This window comes from Eriocheir sinensis, chromosome 27, assembly GCF_024679095.1.
Source record: "Eriocheir sinensis breed Jianghai 21 chromosome 27, ASM2467909v1, whole genome shotgun sequence".
NCBI classification, from domain to species: domain Eukaryota; kingdom Metazoa; phylum Arthropoda; class Malacostraca; order Decapoda; family Varunidae; genus Eriocheir; species Eriocheir sinensis.
The window spans coordinates 9,876,837-9,899,003 of record NC_066535.1 but is presented as its reverse complement, the minus strand read 5'-3'; the positions used below and the strand labels follow the sequence as shown (position 1 = coordinate 9,899,003).

The 22,167-nt window shown below is 39.3% G+C and overlaps 2 protein-coding genes across 5 annotated transcripts; one reads left to right on the top strand and one right to left on the bottom strand.

Moving 5' to 3' along the window:
- Window positions 1–2,450: 2,450 nt before the first annotated feature.
- On the bottom strand, window positions 2,451–16,377 carry LOC127004112 (microtubule-associated protein RP/EB family member 1-like). Of its 4 annotated transcripts, none has more exons than XM_050871483.1 (9): window positions 16,244–16,377; window positions 10,823–10,991; window positions 10,538–10,644; window positions 10,381–10,440; window positions 10,058–10,217; window positions 9,686–9,783; window positions 9,366–9,521; window positions 7,309–7,365; window positions 2,451–5,135 (listed from the first exon to the last, which is right to left on the bottom strand). In XM_050871483.1, the coding sequence occupies exons 2-9, from the start codon at window positions 10,980–10,982 to the stop codon at window positions 5,067–5,069; spliced, it is 867 nt and encodes a 288-aa protein (XP_050727440.1). In that variant the 5' UTR covers window positions 10,983–10,991; window positions 16,244–16,377; the 3' UTR covers window positions 2,451–5,066. The 4 variants fall into 4 exon arrangements, with proteins under 4 accessions (XP_050727440.1, XP_050727441.1, XP_050727442.1 ...); XM_050871484.1 differs by lacking the exon at window positions 16,244–16,377 and adding an exon at window positions 15,608–15,770; XM_050871485.1 differs by lacking the exon at window positions 7,309–7,365.
- Window positions 16,378–17,012: 635 nt separating this feature from the next.
- Window positions 17,013–21,768, top strand: LOC127004110 (proteasome subunit beta type-2-like). Its single transcript, XM_050871479.1, has 5 exons — window positions 17,013–17,157; window positions 19,023–19,097; window positions 19,244–19,437; window positions 20,101–20,266; window positions 21,432–21,768. Exons 1-5 carry the CDS (start codon window positions 17,136–17,138, stop codon window positions 21,587–21,589), a joined length of 615 nt encoding a protein of 204 aa, XP_050727436.1. The 5' UTR covers window positions 17,013–17,135; the 3' UTR covers window positions 21,590–21,768.
- The last annotated feature ends 399 nt before the right edge of the window (window positions 21,769–22,167 follow it).

Genomic DNA, 22,167 nt, shown 5'->3' with positions numbered 1-22,167 from the left:
AGAGTCAGAGTAAGAGTCTCTGAGCCGGAAAACGTAAAATAAAGCGGTAAATAGCGAAGCACTCACGTCTGACTGTCCCCATCACGCCGGTCGTTCTTCATACTCTTGCCAGGGAATGTTTACTTTACGGGCTATTTTGCAAGCTTTACCCGATTGTTTGTATATGAAAATGTTTATGTTGTTGATTGATAATGCATTTGTCTTACCTTCACCGTGTTAGAAAAGCGAATCGGTTATCTGAGTACGTTCATGACGTTGCGCAACTATGAACCAACGGTGCCAGATTGTCGTACTCAGCCTCCTACATTTCCCGATTTCCTACCCAAAAACTGTCTTCTCCACCCCGATAACTGGATTCATTTATAGTTATCGCTGAAATGGTAAATTATTGCTGCTGTTTTGCAATAGTTGTGTCAAAAATCGGTAAATACGATGCTCTGAGTACGATAATCTGGCAACGTTGCTATGAACAGTCATGGCTCTTCACTAAAGTTTTATTATGGCGCCCACGTTTCCCTGGCGGCCCGTGGAGACTCGAGGACAGTCGCCGTGAGGGAGGGCAAGTTGGAGTACAGGAACAGGACAGAGGCCGGATTCATCAAACCTCTTACGAGACCTGTTGTTCTTAAGTCTTCTGGTAACTCCATTATCAAGGAACGCTATTGATCTTAAGGCGACTCCAATGGCAATGAAAGATGTGTCGACCAGGCCAGTACTTCATTCACCGTCATCGGAGCAGCCTAAACAAAAAGATCATTCGTAGAGGACAGATTTACTTAAAGACTTATACCAACGACCGGTCTTGTAGTGGCTTGGTGAATCCGGCCCTAGGTCTATAATAATACAAGTCAGTCGTCACTCGATCGGAGGGTATGCTATTCTTGTAACATAATCAAGTATGGTAGAAAAGGAAGATTGTAGAAAAAAAGCCGATTAAACCTGAACACTACGAACAACATAGGCAACTGTATCAATGTATGTATTCAAAAATGTATAAAAGTCATCTACCACATACCATTACATAAATAAAAGCTACCAAGCCAGCCAATATAGTTGTTCATCCCGAGTCGTAAGGTAATGAAGGAAGATGTAGGTTAATTTCAGTGTCTGTGTAGGGCGAAGAGTCTGTAGAGGTTAGCATCACGTACTGAGGGCAACACGGAAATCAAATAATGAGGGTCGATGTTCTCAGGATGCTTTCGCCTCGTACAACTATTTCCAAAGGCCGAAAAGGGATATGATGGGGTTCTAATGAGTGTTTTTTTAGGCTCTTGGTATGGACGAAGGGCCAAATTGCCACCAGGGTCAGAAGACTACCCTTAGAAATGCCCAAAACTCTTACAAAAGCCTTGTCAAATACGTGTCCTTGGGCGCCAAAATGTTGAAGAATCTGATCCGAGGAGTTCCGCCCCTGAACAGCACCCAACAAACATATTTCCCTTAGATTTAACTTTTCTTTGCAAATAAAACAGCATATAATCAATGAATGTAATGTATAATGTACTGCCATACATCAAGGAAATACTTGCAGATCTAATCAAACAGATCTAGGAATTAAGCTAGATTTAAAACTATTATCACCATGAAAGGTTATTACTTTCATCATAAGTTACAAAGTCTGTAACCCTGACACACCTCAGATTTAGGGAATCAAGGATAAATGAAACAGTGGAATATAGATAATTAGAATAATAAGGCCGGGGTAAATGCGAATAAAGTAACAAAAAATCAAAGGGGCATTCAGTTTGATTTTGATTATTATAAGAGAGCAATACAGACTGAGGGTTAATCATATATCATTTCAGTACCGCTACAGTAAAAAGCAATCACTTTTGACGTTAAATTTCTTGACATTCTCTGCATTGCTGATGTCATGAGAAGAGCTCCAGGACCAACTCATGGGAAAACACCTGGTAGTGGACAGGGCTGCTCTTCAATAAATCATTCAATTGAAGTTTGCTGTTGTGCCTTTGGCTGTAGCAACAGGCTGAGGAAGGGTTACAAAGTGATCAAATTTCCTGCATACCAAGGACTGTGGAAATCAGTGAAAGAAAAGCTACAAAGATTGACACAAACCTTCACCTCAGGTTCATTAGAGGTCCAACCCAAGATGATGATGAGGGAAACTATCTCCCACATGGCAATATTATTTATTGTGACCTGTCCTGCAAGGCTCAGTGTTGAGTGTCACGGTCTATGAATACAGTATGTAGTGACTTGTTCCTCTCTATACTTTTCTATCATTTGAAGTAGACAGAATATTCCATCCATTAATCCTCTTCCTGTAATGAATCTTGACTATTCTTTCTCTAAATCAACTTCCTCTTGGCCACCCATTTATTTTTCCTAATATATTCATTGATCATCATTAATTTTCTACATTAAATCCTATCCCTAGTGACCTCCTTGCTCTTCTCTCACAGTCCCTTTATGTTAAGTAATATAAAACAAACTTTTCAGTTTTATTGTTATAAATCAACTTCTCTTATGAACTGCTTATACTGCACAGGAAATTGAACCAGTGAGGTGTCACATAGACTGTTTCCATCTCTGCATAACAATGGGTATTAGATCTGGTCGCAAACAAACTAGTAACACATACTAGAACACAATATCGACCACCGGAGTTCTGAGGAGTCAAATACTGTCTAGGAAATAGATTTAAAGCTATAGATAGATAAGACAGCAATATGCTTATCTTTATAATATTTTAAATACAGTATGAAACACTAATGTACCTTATTAAAAGTAAACAAATATTGATGTTTAAGTAGAGATACTTTGATGTTCCATTAACTTATCAATATCAAACATAAATAAGTACATGAAAATAATATACTTTAATCTGACAGTTTACTGCAGCAACAACATTTTGATACCTGGCTTCCTAACTTATAATGCAATACCACATATTTTGTCAAACCATAAACAGCAACAGTTGAGGCCTAATGCTGCACACACAGAGAAGCCAAGAGTCCTGCCACAACTTCAGCAGTTTCTCACATGCATGAGACTCAAGATGAGAAACAGCTAGTAATATCAAGCTTGGTAAAAATATCTTAGAAACAATATAATATTTTCAATTTAATTTCATAAGGGTAAAAAATTAATTGGTAAGAACTGAGACCTATGCAGCCACAAGCCTGTCTGCTCATTGTTAATTTGTTAAAGCCTATTACATACCATCATTACCACTTCTGATTTTTTGAAGTCATGAGGCAAAGTTGCAGGAAATCTGTCTGTCATGTCATGGGCAATGAGCTCTGGAATGCATAGTGGATGAAAGTGCGTATAGTACAGACAGCTAAACCAACACCTTGTTACGCAACATTGAAGAAATGTACAATAAGAAATCCAGTCATTAGAAAAAATATACACAGTAATGTGATCTATATCTACAGGACTCATGACATTTTCTATTCTAAAACTGGTGTCAGGAGAAAACCAAACCAACTGCCACAACACTGGGACTGTGGTAATTTAAGGCAAAATATCCCAGATTCCAGCTCACACCTCATTATCTTATAATGTATAGATTTGCTCCTGAGGTTCAAAACAATCCCTCTATTGATTGAGTATGCAAATAAGGAGTAAGGGTTGAGTTTCATTTGAGAATAACTTTACTTCTGGTGGGCAATGGGTCCCCTGTTCTGTGCCCTTAGCAGTTACTCTCCAATACTGCATATAACAGCTTACCTGTTCACAGTTTTTGCCATTTTAAATTTGGTCTTTGTGATGTGTTGAGTAAATAAGGTGAACTTATTCATTTCTCATGGTATTCCATCATCACTAACTTGGGTCAAGAGACGTCCCACAATGCATTACATAATCCTTTTCTCCTGAGAAATTACTGCCCTAATAAAGACTGAACCTTCTTTTATTTCATCACTAATGGAGAACAAGAGCACACTTCCATCCCCTTAATAGTATGATAATGTGTGACCGATTGCATCGTGAAACAACTGATGGGTTCACATCACTGCAAGCCTCATGCCTCCAGGACTAGATTAGAACCCAGCCACCCACAAACTCGAGGCTGTTAGAGAACCATAAACCAACCTGATCATAATATCCGGCCTTTCCCTCTTTGGCAGTGAAAATTGCTCACTGAAAGTACACTTTTTATGTACATTTTTCACCAATGTGTTAATAAAAAAAAGGCTTTAAAATATATTCAGAGGTTATATTATATTGCAAGATTCTTTGACTTTCAGAGGGTAGTATAACAAGCAAGTGATATAGAAATCATCAATAATCATGGTAAAACTTTCTTCACATTCAGTGAAAAAGTACCGAGAAAAAATACTCATAATGAACAAAAAAGTTAGATATAGTATACAACATTAAAATCGAACCTACATTATCCTGCACAAGATCATCCTCTTCATCATTATTAAGGTGGGTTCTGTAACAAGAGTGTCCTATTAAAGCATAAATGGATTAAGAGCATTGTGACAGAACCACATGCAGGCAAAGGGAATGCTTCAGGGAGTGGTGAGTGACTAATACAGGCTATGCACTTAACATTCAATCAGCCATACAGATAAAGCATTCACACCTGAAGCTGGAGATAGTTGTACAACACTTTATACATGGACTTCACCTTACATGAATCAGTTACCAAATATAATTTCGTTAAGACCTTTACATACTCCAAACATTATCACTTCCACTGCATTTGATATGCCACTATCAAGAAAAATACATATTATGTCCAGCATGTTTTTATATTACGGCTTCCTCCATGGTATCAACATGGTTAGGAACACAGTTATATGTTGTACAATTTTTTCCTGAAATAAAACTTCATAACTGTTTACTTATTGTCAATAGAAGTGCATTTCCTCAGCCTCTTATCTTGATGCATTATTTAAAGCACTATTACTTTATAATAAAGTATAATACAAATGAATAGCATGATTGTGAACTTGAGAATAACTGTATAAATCACCCTGTAACAAGGTTACCTCTGTCCCCAAAGAGCGTTACACCTGATATTATCAGAGCCAAGCGTGAAGGACCACCAGCAGGAGTGTGTGTTTGTGAGGGTGCAGTGGAGGCTGTGCCTAATACTCCTCCTCTTCCTCAGGGGGCGGGGGCACATCCTCCGCGTCCTCAGGGGCAGCAAAGCCATCCTGCAAAACAATAGAAGTAAACTTAACCATAGCATGAGAAAGTGGCACTCAAAAGGCATTTTACTACTACCCGTGCTGGAGACCTGCATGATCACACACTGGTGCAAATCACTCTACTTACTGACCCCTGCAGCAGGTGCCACCCTCACAAGTTTGGCTTTACAGAAACCTTAATCTGAGGTTAATTTCAACCTACATTCACACAAATGGTGACACAGCAAGAAATCTATATACTTGTCATATTCTACTAAAATTACTTAAAGCAGTTAGAAGGTTGTTAGTATCTTTCACAGATCAGCTTCTTTAAAAGGAAATTCACTTTGAGGAAAATGCTTCTTGACTGTGTGTGTGTGTGTGTGCACACTTGTATAATGATAATTGTATACAGAAGAAATAGGCAAAAAAAAATTATCACCATGATAAACACAAAGTCTATGTAGTGTAAAAGTCAAAGGTCAACTTTTTCCTAATTATCAGTTTCTTTAGATACTGTAAACTGCACATACTTCTAAAACAATTGTTGTAACTCAGCTTAGTCTCCATACACATTCATACTTCACATGTTGCGAGTGTTGCTGGTCTGCTGCAGACTCAAATAATGGAAGCAGTCAAGCAGGGTGAAGCAGCTTTAAGGCTAACGATAGGCAGGGCTATCATGAGGAGAGATTACTTCCTGAGTATCTACAATGAGAATTCTCCTTGTTGAAGGACAGACTGTACTTAACATAGTGACCCTCAATAGCTACTAGTATTTGCCAAAGTAAATTTTTGACACATTGTTAATATTTTTCACTTTCCTAGTCATGTCTTCCACTGCAGTGTACTACATCTCCCCCACACAAGTATTGTTCCCAAAAAAGGTTATCACAACAGACCACCTCCCTTCCATCTCTCCCACAATGTCTCAAAATAACATACATCCAAGAGTGATGCTGCAGAGAAGATAACATACTCCTCACAGTTTGTCTTCAGCCAGGTATTCAGGCCTTGTATGAAATCAGTCTTAAGACATGCCATGTTTTGTCCAAAATTTCATGTAACCCACCCAAACATCCCTCCCAGTGTAGGCTACATGTACTGATAAGGAAAATTTATACAATCTTTACTGGTATTCTTGACAGTTCTCTGATGAATAATGCAACAATGCAGTATTGGGGAGATGATGATGTATGTGGTGCACTAAATAACAGGAAAAAGAAGGTAGAAGTGGAGAGAGAGTAGATAACATTTCTACATAGTAAACCACCACCATATTTTCATGTCATATACAACTCTGACAGGAGGTACAGAGACATTCCAATACATAATATCTTCTATGTTAATATAAAGAAGTTTCAAAATGCACTAGATGAAATCCTTGTTACTACTACATGAGGTACCAGTTTTCAATTAACTTATGCCTAAATCAGAGGGTAAAGATCTTTAGTGAGTGGGTTATTTACAGTGGAATAATTAAGAATTTAAATATTAATAATGATCCATATCCATTTTGAGAGGGTTTAAATAATAAGACATTCTGTGTGTGTGTGTGTGTGTGTGTGTGTGTGTGTGTGTGTGTGTGTGTGAGAGAGAGAGAGAGAGAGAGAGAGAGAGAGAGAGAGAGAGAGAGAGAGAGAGAGAGAGAGAGAGAGAGAGAGAGAGAGAGAGAGAGAGAGAGAGAGAGAGAGAGAGAGAGAGAATCTGTATAATACTTTTTGAAGTAGTGTTAGATAAAACACAGTTACCGAAGTAGTCTTACATTATATTATTTTCTGGTGTCTTGAAATGAGTAGTAACCACAATCTCCTTTGGCTAGTAAGTAATTTGTTAAGCAAAATCACAAAAGGCAAAGATATTAAATAGGTAACAATTAACTTTAACACACTATGGGAAAAATGAGAAGGCAGTTTAAAGGGGAGCATAGGCTGATAGCCTCCATACCACAAGAAAATTGCAATATTAATACTAATTAAGTCTACTCTATGTTTAAAATGAAATGGAAGGAAAAGTCAGAATCCCTTTAGAAGGCAATTAGGAAGCAGTTAGGAGCACGGATTTCATTGGTTATTAATTACAGCAAAACTTGAAAGCATGTGGTAAAGTTCTGGACAGGAATATGCATGATATGAAAAACATATTTGTAGATGACTGGCAAGACCATCCAATATATTCTGCAAATGCAAGTTTAACATGCCTGTGATCGGTCTGGAAGGTTCTCAGTAAAGGCGTCTGGATTCTCAGCAGAACTATCCTGAGGGAAGAATTTTTGGGACATTCATTGTGATTCTTTCACTGTGGAGGGAACATCCCTGCTCCTACACCCTCTGCCCTTCTTGAGGGGTAAACACTTTGCTGTCTAAGGTCAGTAAACATTCTAAGCACTTGGTCTTTACATAAACACTCAAGTCACATTTCATTAAGATTGGGTCTATGAAAGCCTAGTCCAAAAATTAATAAAGTAATTCTAATGAAAATATAAAGTTTACAGTACCGTAACAAGTCAGCATCAATTCTTCTACTGCACTGGCAAATGTCACACTCTACAATGTAACTTACGTTCTTGCCTAATACTTCCTAAACTAAAACTGCCTCGACCTTAATAGATAAAGAGGAAGGCTCATGTGGCTGAATGAAAGAAAAATGCTGCATTTGCACAATAATAAACCAAGATGTATGTAATCAATTTGAAATTTAAGACAATGACAATCTTCATAATTATGACAATGTTTATGTACACAAAGACTGGAACAAAGTTAATCAGGGAGTCAAAGAAGTGTGCAAGAAAAAGCATCAATTCTGCACTTTTTTCAATGATGAATCCACTGTCAGAATCTTGACCTCTTACTGGTTAGTACGCCTCATTCACCTTCCGTGGCAATGCTATGATCATCACTAAACTTACAAGGCCTGTAGCAAATGAAATTAAATTTGAAATAACAACTTATGCTGGAAATAAATGCTAGTGAGCCTACAGGACAATGAAAGGTGTGACCAATGATCACCTTCCTATCTGAAAAACTAACTAAATAAGTAAAGTAATAGTAAATAAATAATAATAATAATAATAATAATAGTGCAAGGATGATTGTTCCACTGTCCAGGTGTGGGTGAATGGCAGCAATGTTAATGACAGGTACAAGCTGCAGCTGGTAGTAAATTTCCTTTTAATGGAGCTCCCTTTTTAAGGTACGAGAGAATGGCTAAGAATTGTGCAAATGCAGAAATTGACTATGTTGTGTGAAGTAGGGTTATTCTTAGTTACTAAAGACATAATAAAAATTCTAATTTGCAGCAGACTGTAACCTCTATTAACTAAAAGCATTCCAAAACTTTAACGGAAAACTAAACAGAGTAAAGAGCAATTCCCAAACTTCTAGGCTGCATAAGTACAAGCCTCACCAAGCCAAAGATGTGTGTAGAGGAGCCTATTTGTAGAGCTGGTGTGTGCTGCATGGTCAAGAATCATCTTCCAAAGTGAAATCCCCTTCAAAAACTGTATAGGACTGATGACTAATAATTCAACTCATCAAATCAGTTAATTTGGCTTATGACAAACTATGAAATGCCTCTTTCCAACGTGGGGAACATGAAATGCTTATTGGCAGGGAAACATTGTGCTGACTCATTATTTCACATGATGTAGCTGAAAATAGAGGATTGGCACTTTCTCCATTTATTCTATCATGTTGAATAAAAAGAAGCAAATGGGAATTCATGGAAAAGGGCATTGTTTAATTTAATTTAATAATCTAATAATGAGCTTTATGTATGGTTTATCTCATAACTTTAAAATTACTTGCTTGTTATCAGCATTTCTAAATCTGCTGATAAGATTAAGCTTAGAAGAGATTTAAACTGCCAAACCTTCTCGTACATCACTGTCTGTCTTTACCTATTTCATCTAATGTGTTTATTCACCAGTGCCCTTTTCATCATCTATCAATATGACACTTTGAATTTTGACTCAACTGCCTTCAAGAAGTTTATTTATATTTATCAATGTCTATCAGTCTTTCACCTTTTCTATGATTTAAAATGTTAACAGTCATACAAAATCTCCCAAGGTGTTGATTTATTTTGAAACTATAAATGACTCAAATCAATCAATCACTCAATCAATTAATCAATCAATCTCTCTCTTTCTAAATTTTGTTACTTGATGCTTTAGTATGCCACATCCTTGTCAGGATGTACATGGCACAGGAAACCATCAAACAGCAGGATGCTGTGGACTAACAAATAAGGACTTACCTCTGTGGCATACAAGATGTCCAACACCTTTGCTTTTGCTACAAAGTCGTCATTCTCACCCTCATCCTGACACAAAACTTCAATTTCTCTTAGCTTGCCGAAGTAAAAATCTCTCTCCTTTTCTAATCCAGTTACTGTGAGTCTCAAGTCCATGAGCTGGAAAGATGAGTGTTTTCTGAGTGCAGTGAAGCTTTATACACAAAAGGTTTTTATGATAACAAACAGTCACTGTATATAAATCTTACATTCTCCCTTGCCCTGCTACTTAAGGCAATATAGAGCAGAGATATGTACACTTGGTTCCTACACTAAAGACATACCTGATTAGAGAGCTCTTCAACCTGTGCATTGCTACCGGCAGGTGACCGGTTGTTAACAACAGGCCGGGAGGCAATGCGGGTGGGGGTCTGCCGAGCGCCTGCCATGGAGAGATTCACTTTCATTCAAAACTTATTCTAAAAACAATTATAAGCCAAAAAATTTTTTTTTTTAACTTAGCTAAATTTGCAGAGAATATAAATCACTAGAGTAAGAGAGGCAGACATGGGTGGTCAAAGGATATAGTGGAAAGGATAGGAAAATAGGAAACTATAAAACTTAGCAGTGAAAGCCAGAGATGAAAAGAGGAGCATGAATAGGTAGGATGTGGAGGAATTTAGTGGCTGGGAGACCCCATGGCCATCAGCACTCACCCACAGCTGGAGCAGGGCGGCTCATTGCAGGCCGCATGCTGGTGGGAGGGGCTGGTTTTCGCATGCCTCCTCCCTTGCCTCCCATTGACTCCCCTAGTCGTGCTCCGAGGGCATCGTATTCTTGCCCTCCATAGTTGGCATCAAAGAATTTCTTGAACCACTGTTTGAAAACATAAATAAATAAAATAAATAATAATAATAAATTACAAGTAGTCACAATAACAGATGATTTGTACTCCAATATTTTCTATTAATACAATTTCTAAGCTCACCGATTTTATCAAAATTTCATAAAAAAAGTAGGCAGCAGACATTCACTTCACCTGCAGAAACTCAAAATTGTCCTGGAATTTTCCTTTTATCAACTTATCAACAGGAACAATCTGAAATAAGGAAGGAAAGAACCTATCAGTTACTTGTTCAGCCATTATAATTCCAATATTATACACAAGTGGTGCACACTGAGCAATGCCAACTTACCTTGTCAACTTGCAGTCTCTTGAAAGCATACTGCAAGATCTTGAAGTTATTGATGTATTCATGCTCAAGGTTTGTGTTGAATTTTACCTTTTTCAGCATGACAGTGCCTGCCAATAAAGTACATAATTAGTGTCTTTTACACATCTATGCGGCTAGTGCATAAAAGAGATTTTTATTTCTCATATGATCATTGTGAAGTGGAAAAGAGATCCTCTAACAGATAGAGAATAACTACTAATGACTAGAGTTTAATACTTCTCAACCTTTCTCATCCCACTTCCTCACCTGGGAAGAGCATGTCAATGAACTGACAGTAGGCCGCCCCTGTACACAACTCCTCCACCTTGACAAAGTTTGACTGTAGGCAATCGTTGACCCAGTTGAGCATGTCATGGCGACTCAGGTTCTCGGTCGTCGCACTCGTGGAAAATACGTTCACGGCCATCGTTATTTTCTGTCAAGGACAATTTTAGATAAGTATATGAAACAGTGCTTGGATTAAGATGCCACGAGCATGATAAAAGTTATATAATTCCTTTACAGAACACACACACAAATATACACTCAACTTTCAAACCTCTATTGCGACCACCAGGTGATCGACTAAAGAGATGGTGAGAAGGGCCTGACAGATAATTTGATCCACTACAATCTGAGCCACTTTGGGAAGTAGGGCTCGACTATACCAAGGGTGTGGAGTCGGAGTTAAAATTTTCCGACCCCGACTCCAGCCCCCATGCCCTTCCCCCTCTATTGCATTTTTATTATTATTTTTTTTATTTAGAGGTCCTTTATCTTACATGTATTTACATCCAAATTATGTGTACTCTATATAGACAACATCTAGATAATGTAAAAGAAAAAAACTTCACAACTACATTATACGATAAATGATTACGTTAAGCAGTCGGAGTCGGGGGTATTTTTACCGACTCCGACTCAGCTGGACTATACCATGTGGATGTACATCTCCCTCAGTTTTGACGTTCCTGTCCGATGTCTATACTATGTGGGGTGCACGTCACTTCCTCACTTTTGGAATGCCTGTCAAATGTCTCTTCAATCTCTGGACACTGCCCTCCAGTCCTCCATCCTTCTGCTACTGATTAATGTTAGTGTAATGTTAATATTCCTTCACTTCAGCATTAGAAATTAAACTCTTTACTAATACATTTTTTGATGCTTTATGTAGCTTAGTTGCACTTTCTCTCACATACTACTAGTTGTTGTATGATGATGGTGTGGTAAAAAATACTGAAGAGTTGTGTTTTTTTTTTTTTTTCAACAAAGAAGGCAGCTCAAGGGCACACAAAAAAAGGAAACAATAATAAAAAAAAAAGCCCGCTACTCGCTGCTCCTAAAAAAAGAATCATAAGAGGTGGCCGAAAGAGAGGTCAATTTCAGGAGAGGTGTCCTGACACCCTTCTCTTGAAAGAATTCAAGTTGTAGGCAGGAGGAAATACAGATGAAGGAAGATTGTTCCAGAGTTTACCAGCGTGAGGGATGAAAGAGTGAAGATGCTGGTTAACTCTTGCATAAGGGGTTTGGACAATATAGGGATGAGCATGAGTAGAAAGTAGTGTGCAGCAGGGCCGCGGGAGGGGGGGGAGGCAAGCAGTTAGCAAGTTCAGAAGAGCAGTCAGCGTGGAGATATCGATAGAAGATAGAAAGAGAGGCAAAATCGCGATGGAATTTAAGAGGTAGAAGACTATCAGTAGGAGGAGGAGAGCTGATGAGACAAAGAGCCTTAGACTCCACTCTGTCCAGAAGAGCTGTGTGAGTGGAGCCTCCCCACACGTGAGATGCATACTCCATACAAGGGCGGACAAGGTCCCTGTATATGGATAGCAACTGCGCGGGGGAGAAGAACTGGCGGAGACGATACAGAACGCCCAACCTCGAGGAAGCTGATTTAGCGAGAGAGATGTGGTTTATAAATGAGATGAGATGAGAGAAGAGATGAGGTTTATAAATGGATGAAGGGCTATAATAAGGGAGACATTCATAAGGTTTTGTTGGTAAGAGAACCGGGTAGGACACGAAGTAATGGGTTTAAACTGGATAAATTCAGATTCAACTGGGACATAGGCAAAAATTGGTTTACTAACAGGGTGGTGGATGAGTGGAATAGGCTTAGCAGTTATGTGGTGAGTGCCAATACAATCGTCACATTCAAAAACAGACTAGATAAATTCATGGACAGCGATATTAGGTGGGGTTAGATACACAGGAGCTTAGGGTCAAAGGAGCTGTCTCGTACAGGCCTACCGACCTCTTGTAGACTCCTGCGCTCTTATGTTCTTACGTGAAGTTTCCAGTTGAGATTTTGAGTTAAGGATAGACCGATGATGTTTAGTGTTGAAGATGGTGATAGCTGAATGTTGTCGAAGAATAGGGGATAGGTGTTTGGAAGACTGTGTCGAGTTGATAGGTGGAGAAATTGAGTTTTTGAGGCATTGAAGGACACAAGGTTTCTTCTGCCCCAATCGGAAATGATAGCAAGGTCTGAGGTTAAGCGTTCTGCAGCCTCCAGTCTGGAGTCATGTACTTCCTGTTGAGAGGGCCTTCTATCGAAAGAAGTTGAATAATGCAGAGTGGAGTCGTCGGCGTGTGAGTGGACATGACAGTTTGTTATGGAAAGAAGATCATTGATGAATAACAGGAAGAGAGTGGGTGATAGGACAGAGCCCTGTGGAACACCACTGTTGATAGGTTTAGGGGAAGAACAGTGACCGTCTACCACCGCAGAGATAGAACGGCCGGAAAGGAAACCGGAGATAAAGGAACAGAGAGAGGGATAGAATCCGAAAGAGGGCAGTTTAGAAAGCAAAGACTTGTGCCAGACTCTATCGAAGGCTTTCGATATGTCTAGTGCAACGGAGAAAGTTTCACCGAAATGGCTAAGAGAGGATGACCAAGAATCAGTTAAGAGAGCAAGAAGATCGCCAGTAGAACGCCCCTTGCGGAACCCATACTGGCAATCAGATAGAAGGTTAGAAGTGGAAAGGTGCTTTTGAATCTTCTGGTTAAGGATTGATTCAAAAGCTTTAGATAGACAAGAAAGTAAAGCTATAGGGCGGTAGTTTGAGGGATTGGAACGGTCACCCTTCTTAGGCACAGGCTGTACAAAGGCATACTTCCAGCAGGAAGGAAAGGTAGATGTTGATAGGCAGAGACGAAAGAGTTTGACCAGGCAGGGTGTCAGCACGGAAGCACAATTTTTAAGGACAATAGGAGGCACCCCATCAGGTCCATAAGCCTTCTGAGAGTTGAGGCCAGAGAGGGCATAGAAAACATCATTTGGAAGAATCTTAATAACAGGCATAAAGGAGTCAGAGGGGGTATGAGTAGGAGGAATATGCCCAGAATCGTACAGGGTGGAGTTCTTACAGAAAGTTTGAGCAAAGAGTTCAGCCTTAGAGATAGATGAGACGGTAGTGCTGCCGTCAAAGAGGAAGAAGTGAAATTAGAGGAAATATTTTTGGCTAGGTGCCGGAAGTCACGGGAAGAATTAGGAAAAGCAAGGTGTTGACATTTTCTGCTTATGAAAGAGGTTTTGGTAAGTCGGAGAATAGAGTAAACATAACAAATGGTATTTTCCTTTAATTAGAATTTTTTTTACCAAATATATGGTAATTCTCTATCCATATTCCTTGTACTTACATACTACAACACTTAATGGTATACCTCCAGAGAGTTTTTAAAGACAAACTGATCCCTCTGGCTCATAAATGGCTGCTCAACCTTGTTAATTATGGATGGTTTGTCAACAAAACTAATGTCTGTGTGATTCGCAGTAAATTTGCGATTACCACTCCCAGCTACTACCCGATAGTACATTATTTTATAAAAAAAAATTATAATTTTATAATTTTTGATACTCTCGCCCACACGCCCCTTTTATATGTTTGTCTGGCATGCTTTAGGCAGGATGCAATATGCTAACACTCACAGATCATGCAAATCTCATGCAGATCTCTTGAAATGGATATAAAACAGGCATTAAAGCCTATATTTGAAGATTTTAACATATACAGGTACACTTTTAGAACATTTTTTCAAGGTGGTCAACTTAGACCCATGGTTTTGGACAACTTTTTCCCCAAACTTTGGATCCCTGCTGTATGTTAATTATGAAAGATACTTCATTTTGGAAAGTCTTCAAAAATAGATTTTATCAAATACAATTTTCTGTAGTGGCATGTGGCATGATATAAAATTTGTATTTTTTGGTCAGTTTTTTATGCACTTTTACTCATCATATATATTTGAACCTCATGTGTAAAATTTGAACTCTGAACCTTTGACATATTTTTTTTTTCTCATTTTTCAATGTATTTTGAAAATGTTTTGCTTTATACTTAACACTTCAATTTTTTCATAATAACACTGTAAATAATTATTAAAAGCTCCCACCAACAACAAAAAAGTTTTGGTCAACTTTCCACCACCAGTCAAATTAACCCCAGATGACGGTAGTGACCCACCTGGCACGGAAAGTCTCCCAAACTGTCTCAGCGAGGGGGTTACCTCTTTGGCTGACTGGGTAGATAAGTGGCTTTCTATATTGCTTGTTGTGGGTTCAAGCCTTGGCGTCGGTAAAACCCTCTCCGGGTCAGGATTAATTTCTCGTGTATTTCGTGACACACAGAGGTCGTGTGGTTGTCTGGGAATGTGGAGTTGGACAATACAGTGATAGGTTACTATTTTGTGGAGGTACATTTCTATTATAGTAGCAATAGGTTACCAACAGTTAGTTCATGGTGGAGCTTTTGTGGCTGGTTTCTGGTGATACCAACTATCCCAATGTCAAAAATGCATTATGTCTAAGAGAGAAATTAATAGAAAGTGTCTCTGAAATGGACTGTTCCGCAATGATAAATATAGTGAAGCTAAATCAGATAGAAGACGCAGACCCAGAACACAAGACCACAATATAAAGACCACATCAGGAAGTGCTGATTCAAAGGCAAGACTTCCACAATCTACCTGAACCTGATAATCCCCACGGTCTCAGCTGATCACTTGACTCATGACTTCCGGAAGGTTTGGGGTTAGTAGGATACATACATGACAGCAGGAGAGCAGTTGGTCAAGTAGGAAACGAGATATCGGCGCCTTAGCACTGCCAATCTTTACCCTTGACTCATTTCCGTGTGAGCAGCAAAGGCGGCGATACCTCACCGCCCACACAGCCTTGAGGAGGGCGGTGCAGGGCGGGGGAAAAACTGCAAGGCCGCATCCGCTATCCCGACCCCTCCCTGTCCCGACCTTTCCACTAACACTAATTCTAGACTAATAATAATTCCCCAGGGCGCCCTCCACCGACACCTGCCACGCCTCAAAACCCTGCACGCGGTTGGGGGGGGAAAAGAACTCGGCAATAAAAGAGAAGTATAGCGAAAAATGCAATAGCGGAAACAAGCATACAGGCAGGAAAGAGAAATGCCAAGTCGAATGTAAGATAAAATGATGATAACAAAGGAAAAGAAAACAGAAAGGCAAAGGCAGGGGAAGCAAAGGAGTCAACAGAAAAAGAAGAAAAAGAAGAAGGCGAGCAGTGACAGCTTCGAGGGAGCCACACTGCCGGTAATACTTTCGCCGCTCCCGGTCTTCTCCAGGCACTCAAAGGAGGGATTCTTACCACCAACGGAGAACCACAATGAAATGTTACTAAGGCACCGTTTAAATCGCGTGTGGACTTACAATCTTGGGGTGAGGGGATGAATAACGCCTTGGAGGGGTCGCTGCACCGCCCTGGCTGCGGGAATGACAGAGGACAACAACGGTGCGCACTCCCTACCAACGTTGCCAGATTGTCGTACTCAGCCTCATGTTTACCGATTTCCGACCCCAAAACTGCCTCCTCGACCCCAGTAACTGCCTTCATATATAATTATCGTTAAAATGGTTAGTTATTGCTGTTTCTTGGCAATTGTTATGGGTCAGAAACCGGTATATAGGAGGCGCTGAGTACGATAATCTGGTAACGTTTCTCTCGACCACCCGACCAACGTTGTCAGATTCTCGTACTCTGCCGCCTATGTTTGCCTATTTCACACCCAAGATCTGCCTCCTCGACACGAACAACTACCTTCATACATAGTTATCGTTAAAATGGTTAATTATTGGTGTTTTTTGGCAATATTTATGGCTCAGAAACCTTTAAATATGAGACTCTGAGTACGACAATCTTGTCTTTGATTTTATTTTTCATTGGAGAATATGTTGCAGAAAATATAGCTGTCTTCATATCCGTTTACCGCTTACCATGTATTATTCCTCCTGGGCATCATTAGCCATGTTTCGGTTCGCGCTCTTTTCTGGCAGGTTTGCAAAAAAAAATATTACATCTTGAATTTCATTGATATTTTACAGTATATTGATTTATTGATTATATATGAATTAGAACACATAATCAAGTAAAACACTATATAATTAACAATTTTTGACACATATAAAGGGTTTGTGACAAAATATTTGGTCGCCGTATGAACGTGAGGTTGTTTACGTTCCTGCAAGTCACCGGAGCCGCCGCCGCCGCACCGCAGACAAGTTCCTCCCCTGCCCGAAGTGCTCGCCGCTGTACCTCGCCACGATGGAGCTGGAGTGTCTCATTGGTAGGCCCATGCCATTATCGCCTCTAGCTGTTCCTAAGTCACGTAGGGAATATTTGGTCGCCGCAGCTTTGAACACGCCGCACGGGTGCATCCCTTGGCCCAGGGAGGAAGGAGCTGGTGTTCTGTCTTTATTAAAGGCTTCAGCAAACTATGCCAACATGTTTTTGTTGAGTTTTGTGCCTTAAATTATGCAAGGGCACCAACCGATGTGCCATGGTGATTATCCAGAATTACCTGCAATTTTGTGGAAGTTGACACTTCTTAAGGATTTCATTGTACTCACCCTCACACTTGATAAAGGACGTCTTTTTACCCCAGTAATAAACACTGAGGTACAGTCAGCAATCAGGGACCAGTGGGGTAAAAAGATGCTTCATATTCCATGGGGTAAAATTGGGTTAAAATACACCTCACACCCAGTGTGGTATTTGTGGTACTTTGTTTACGCTGGAGTTTTTTGTTGTTGTGGTAACATTGGGCCAAAAAGATGAAACTGTTGTATTTATCTGATGAGTTTTTTTCTATTTTTTTCAGAAATGACTAGTTTTGTGGAGTGAGCATGGGGAGGGGAAAAAATTCAAGTACCTATTGATTTCTTATTCAGATTAATTAAAAACACGATCAAAACTTACGTACCACAAATAAAGTTTCATCCGCCATTGTGAAACGGATGAACTTACAGATATTAACGAAGTAGAGTGGTGTTAAATAGTTAAACCCACACCCTGTCATGAAATGCATAGCCACCATATCTGTCACTAATCATTCACTTCTAAGAGAGCAACAGGTTAAGGTGTGGGTGCAGTAGGGTGACCTGCTCCACCATCTTTCTTCCTGGGACCAGAGCTTCTAATTGGGTCCTTCACTGAGCTGGACCTGCCATCTGGTGGCCCTGCTGGAGCCTCTGTCAGAGCCAAGCCTGCGGCCAGCTGCGGTCCAGTGATGCTTATTTGACATTTTTCTGCACCAAACTAGCAAAATATCAGTTGTAATGGTCACTATCATGTTTACACCAAAAAATCTGAGTGCTGTACATTATTCATGTCATTGTAATGAACACTGTTCGCAAAATAAGAGCATTCATCAATATATTCTACAACTCCACAACGTGGTTAATAGGAATGCATCAGTGCAGCCTCTTGGGTAAATATTTCCGTCATGCAAGAAAAAAGAAGTCAAACAAGTTTGGCATGATTTCATGCTCTCAAAATCTTATAGTAGTTGTGGAAGGTAATGTTGAAAATTTTGCCACTCAACATTCCTCCGGCTGGCACACCGTTGCCTCAACACAATGCATTCCTCTGTCCCTCCAATCAGAGCACAAGAGGTTGTTTACACTGCTGCTAAATATATCGTACGCTGCCGGCAGCAAGTCTTATACTTATTTCATATTTCTAATTTAAATCATAATATATTCATCTGAAGCATCTTATAGTATTACATTCACCATATGGAACTTCAAAGGAACAACATAGAGCATGTGACGATTGCTTATGTGGGAAAAAATATATTTAAATTTCCTATTTCTTGCATTTCCCCGTTTCTTAAGTATTACCAGTAAGTCAAGTGTCTCTACCGTAGCTATGAGAAAAATATGTGATTTCTAAATAATAGCAATAAAATAGGAAGAAAAATTATTGGGAGGTACGCCGCATGCATATTTATTTTGGTAGGTCTACTAGGGCCACCAGATGACAGGTAGAGCTCAGTGAAGGACCCAATTACAAGCCTTGGTGTTTGACTTGGCAGCTTTTTTTTAGCATTAGTAAAACATTTGTGGAATCCTTTCGTTACCACTTTATCTTTCAGGGGAGAGCTTAAATATTTTTGTAACTACTGGTTTACAGGTTAATTTATTTTTCCAGGTATGAGGTTCAATGATTTTGTGCTGATGGCAACAGACATGAGCCATCTTCAGAGGATCATGGTGCAAAAATCAGGTGAGGTTATCATCTGCAGTATTATGTGAATAGTAGTTTGGGTTTGCATCACTTGACATAAGTTTGTGCAATAGGTGATTCATATACAAAAGGCTCTGCTGGTACAGTAATCTGTCTTCACTAATGATGATTATTTTCTGGGTAAGATGATGACAAGATGCATCAGCTATCAAGCCATTTGGTGATGGCAGTGGCTGGAGAGGCAGGAGACACCACCCAATTTGCAGAATACATAGCCAAGAACATTCAGTTATACAAGATGCGCAATGGCTATGAGTTGTCTCCCTCTGCTGCCGTACACTTCACACGCCACACTCTCGCCACCCACCTTCGCTCAAGGGTCAGTGTCCTTATCAGTTTGATATGTTGTAGGTTTGTAATTTAATCTCTTTAACCTTCAATCATGTTGGTCCTGTAAGTAGAAAATAGTTATACAATCTGATCAGTAATATCTTTCATGTAATAAGGATACTAAATAGTGTAAGACCAAACATATTTGAATAATTAAATAATTATTGTCTTTGCAGGTTACTATTAGTTTTTTTTATGGTGAAATAGTGAATCAACATTATTTATAAACTGCTGGAAATATTATTAAACCCTAATTGGTTTCAAGAAATTGCTCTGAATCCCTTTACTTCCTTTCCTCATAGTTTACAATCTTGCAGTCAACAACCTCTGTTACTATAAATAATTTCTTAAGAAATACTTTCTTCAGTAGACCTGTAACATAGTAATTTCTCTTTCATTCATAGCTATGTTATCCAGTATGTCTTAGAACTATCTCTAAGAGATATAGATAGATATGTAGAGTGAATGAGTATTAGAGATAGAAAGGTTGCAGACGAGGAATTGAGTGTGCTGAGAGGGCCTGCTGTTCCATGGAAATTTGGAGAAACTTAAGCCATGACAACTCACTTGGGGAAGTCTCAGTGAGTGGACAGGTGTTACAGATATAGAATGAAGTAGATATAATAATGATAAGTGCCTTTATCATTTTCAGGAACCCTACACAGTAAACCTGTTGATGGGAGGATTCGATCCCAAAACGAGCAAAGCAGAATTGTTCTACATGGACTTCCTGGGTTCCTCAGTTCCAGTCAATTTCTATGGGTTTGGGTATGGCGGCATGTTCACTCTGTCCATCACTGACAGGGAGTACAGACCTGGTAAGTATGTGTGCACAGTGAAACTTCCATTACTCAAGCCAAATACCTGTTGTATATAAATAAGATGAAGGCTGGACATTACACCATATCTTTCCCTACCTCCACATCAGAGTCTTCTATGCCTGCCAAATCCACACTTGTTTTTTACCTATTGATGTTCAGTGGAAGTTATCTCTTCTGTCAGTTCCCACAGTTTTACCAAACTAACTCTGAGCCCCTCTTACCCTAAGATACTCCGTAATCTATCTTGAGCTCTGATTCTCCATTCCTTCATTGGAACAGCATAAGCCTCCATTTTCTCTCACACTGGTTCTCCCTCACTCTACATTCAATCCCATACCTGCCAACTCTCTCTAATGCTCATCCACTCTATTCATTCATCGTACTAGTGGTCCCTGTTATTGTATACTTTAGGGAACCACTGCCCTTATAGGCTCATTCTCTCAGATGCATTTGACTCACAACAAATACTTCTCAAGTCCACAAAGGAGATTAGACAGGCTCTCATGAGTATTTTTTCACATTCATGGTGCAGATGCCTTGTCAACCTATCACTGGGCTCCTAATACTACCCATGGAAATAGCCACAATCTCTTCAAGTCTTATAGAATGTGGGTGTGTAAGCCCCAACATGATTGAGAATATGGGCCATAGTCTCATAAACTCTTCAAAAAGTCATCATCATTCATTCGTATATCATGTCCATACCATCTTAGAGTACCACACCTCACCCATTTAACCACTCCATAAAGCACTTTTTTGCTGTTACATGGGTATCAAATCTCTCATACACATCCTCATTATATACTTTCTTTATCCCACATTGACACCACTTAAGTAGATAATTTCCACCACACCTGTTCACTATTGCTTTGCTACAATACATACCTTTGTCTCTATTTTTTATATCCTATTTTACCCCCATGCTGGCACTGCTTCCTTTCATAACTAGAGCGCATCTTTTACCTGTCTGCCCTTCCCTGTTCTCTCCCTTATATCTTCCTCTGTTCTCCCATACTTACTTAGAACCACTCTTCTTGCATCATTTCCCAAACCAGATTTTACACTCAGTCATTTACCTGACCTTATCTAATTCTGCCCTAACTCTGTATGGCATCTTGAAACGTTTTATTTGTTATTTGCAAGGTAACGTTTTATTTTTCAGACATGACGGAAACAGAGGCTTATGACCTCATGAAGAAATGTGTATCGGAGGTGAAGCGGAGGTTTATCGTGAACCTTCCCAAGTTCCGGGTGCGCCTGATCAACAAGGATGGGCTGAAGGATCTGCCGGTCATTGTTGCCGAAGGAGAGGCAGCATAGGGAACCACTGACACACAACAGTACTATGTTTTCTTTTGGTAACCATCCAGTAATATTCTAATGACATACTAGAAGTCTTTAATGTTTAGGAATACCCATTGTGTGACTCATTACGTAATAAACATTTTGAATAATGAGTTGGTGTTTGTGTTTGCAAGAATAAACAAATTTCCAGTGAAGTATTAGAAATTAATACCCTCACAGTCATGGTTCTCAATTAGATAATAAGGAGCATACTCAGAAAATAAATTTATGATAGCCATACAAGGAACTGTTGTAAAAGGTTATTTCATCTTTGCTCAATTGATAAACATGGATGGATGTACAGAAGACCCTTGATTTAACACTTGTACAAGAAAAAAATGTGTTGTGTGTTAAATTGAGGTGTTATTCCACTGGTATTTATTATTCAGGACTGGAGAGAAATACTTGCTACTAAATATGCATTTAGCAGCATAAGGAAGTAAGAAAAATTAGCAAAACTTATAATATGGACAAGATGACATGAAGACAAAAGGATACCATTCGAGATGATAAAGGTATGTAGCCTATCTGAAGTCAGTGGACACGATCTAAGT

Bases quoted from the DNA above. Each gene is read 5' to 3' on its own strand.
- LOC127004110 (XM_050871479.1), top strand. From the start codon at position 17,136: ATGGAGCTGGAGTGTCTCATTG. The intron at 19,098-19,243 runs GTGAGGTTATCA...TTTCTGGGTAAG, and splicing joins GATCATGGTGCAAAAATCAG to ATGATGACAAGATGCATCAG. The intron at 20,267-21,431 runs GTAAGTATGTGT...TTTATTTTTCAG, and splicing joins TGACAGGGAGTACAGACCTG to ACATGACGGAAACAGAGGCT.
- LOC127004112 (XM_050871483.1), bottom strand. From the start codon at position 10,982: ATGGCCGTGAACGTATTTTCCACGAGTGCGACGACCGAGAACCTGAGT. The intron at 9,784-10,057 runs GTGAGTGCTGAT...TCTCCATGGCAG, and splicing joins CCGCCCTGCTCCAGCTGTGG to GCGCTCGGCAGACCCCCACC. The intron at 9,522-9,685 runs GTATGTCTTTAG...TCATCTTTCCAG, and splicing joins TTGAAGAGCTCTCTAATCAG to CTCATGGACTTGAGACTCAC.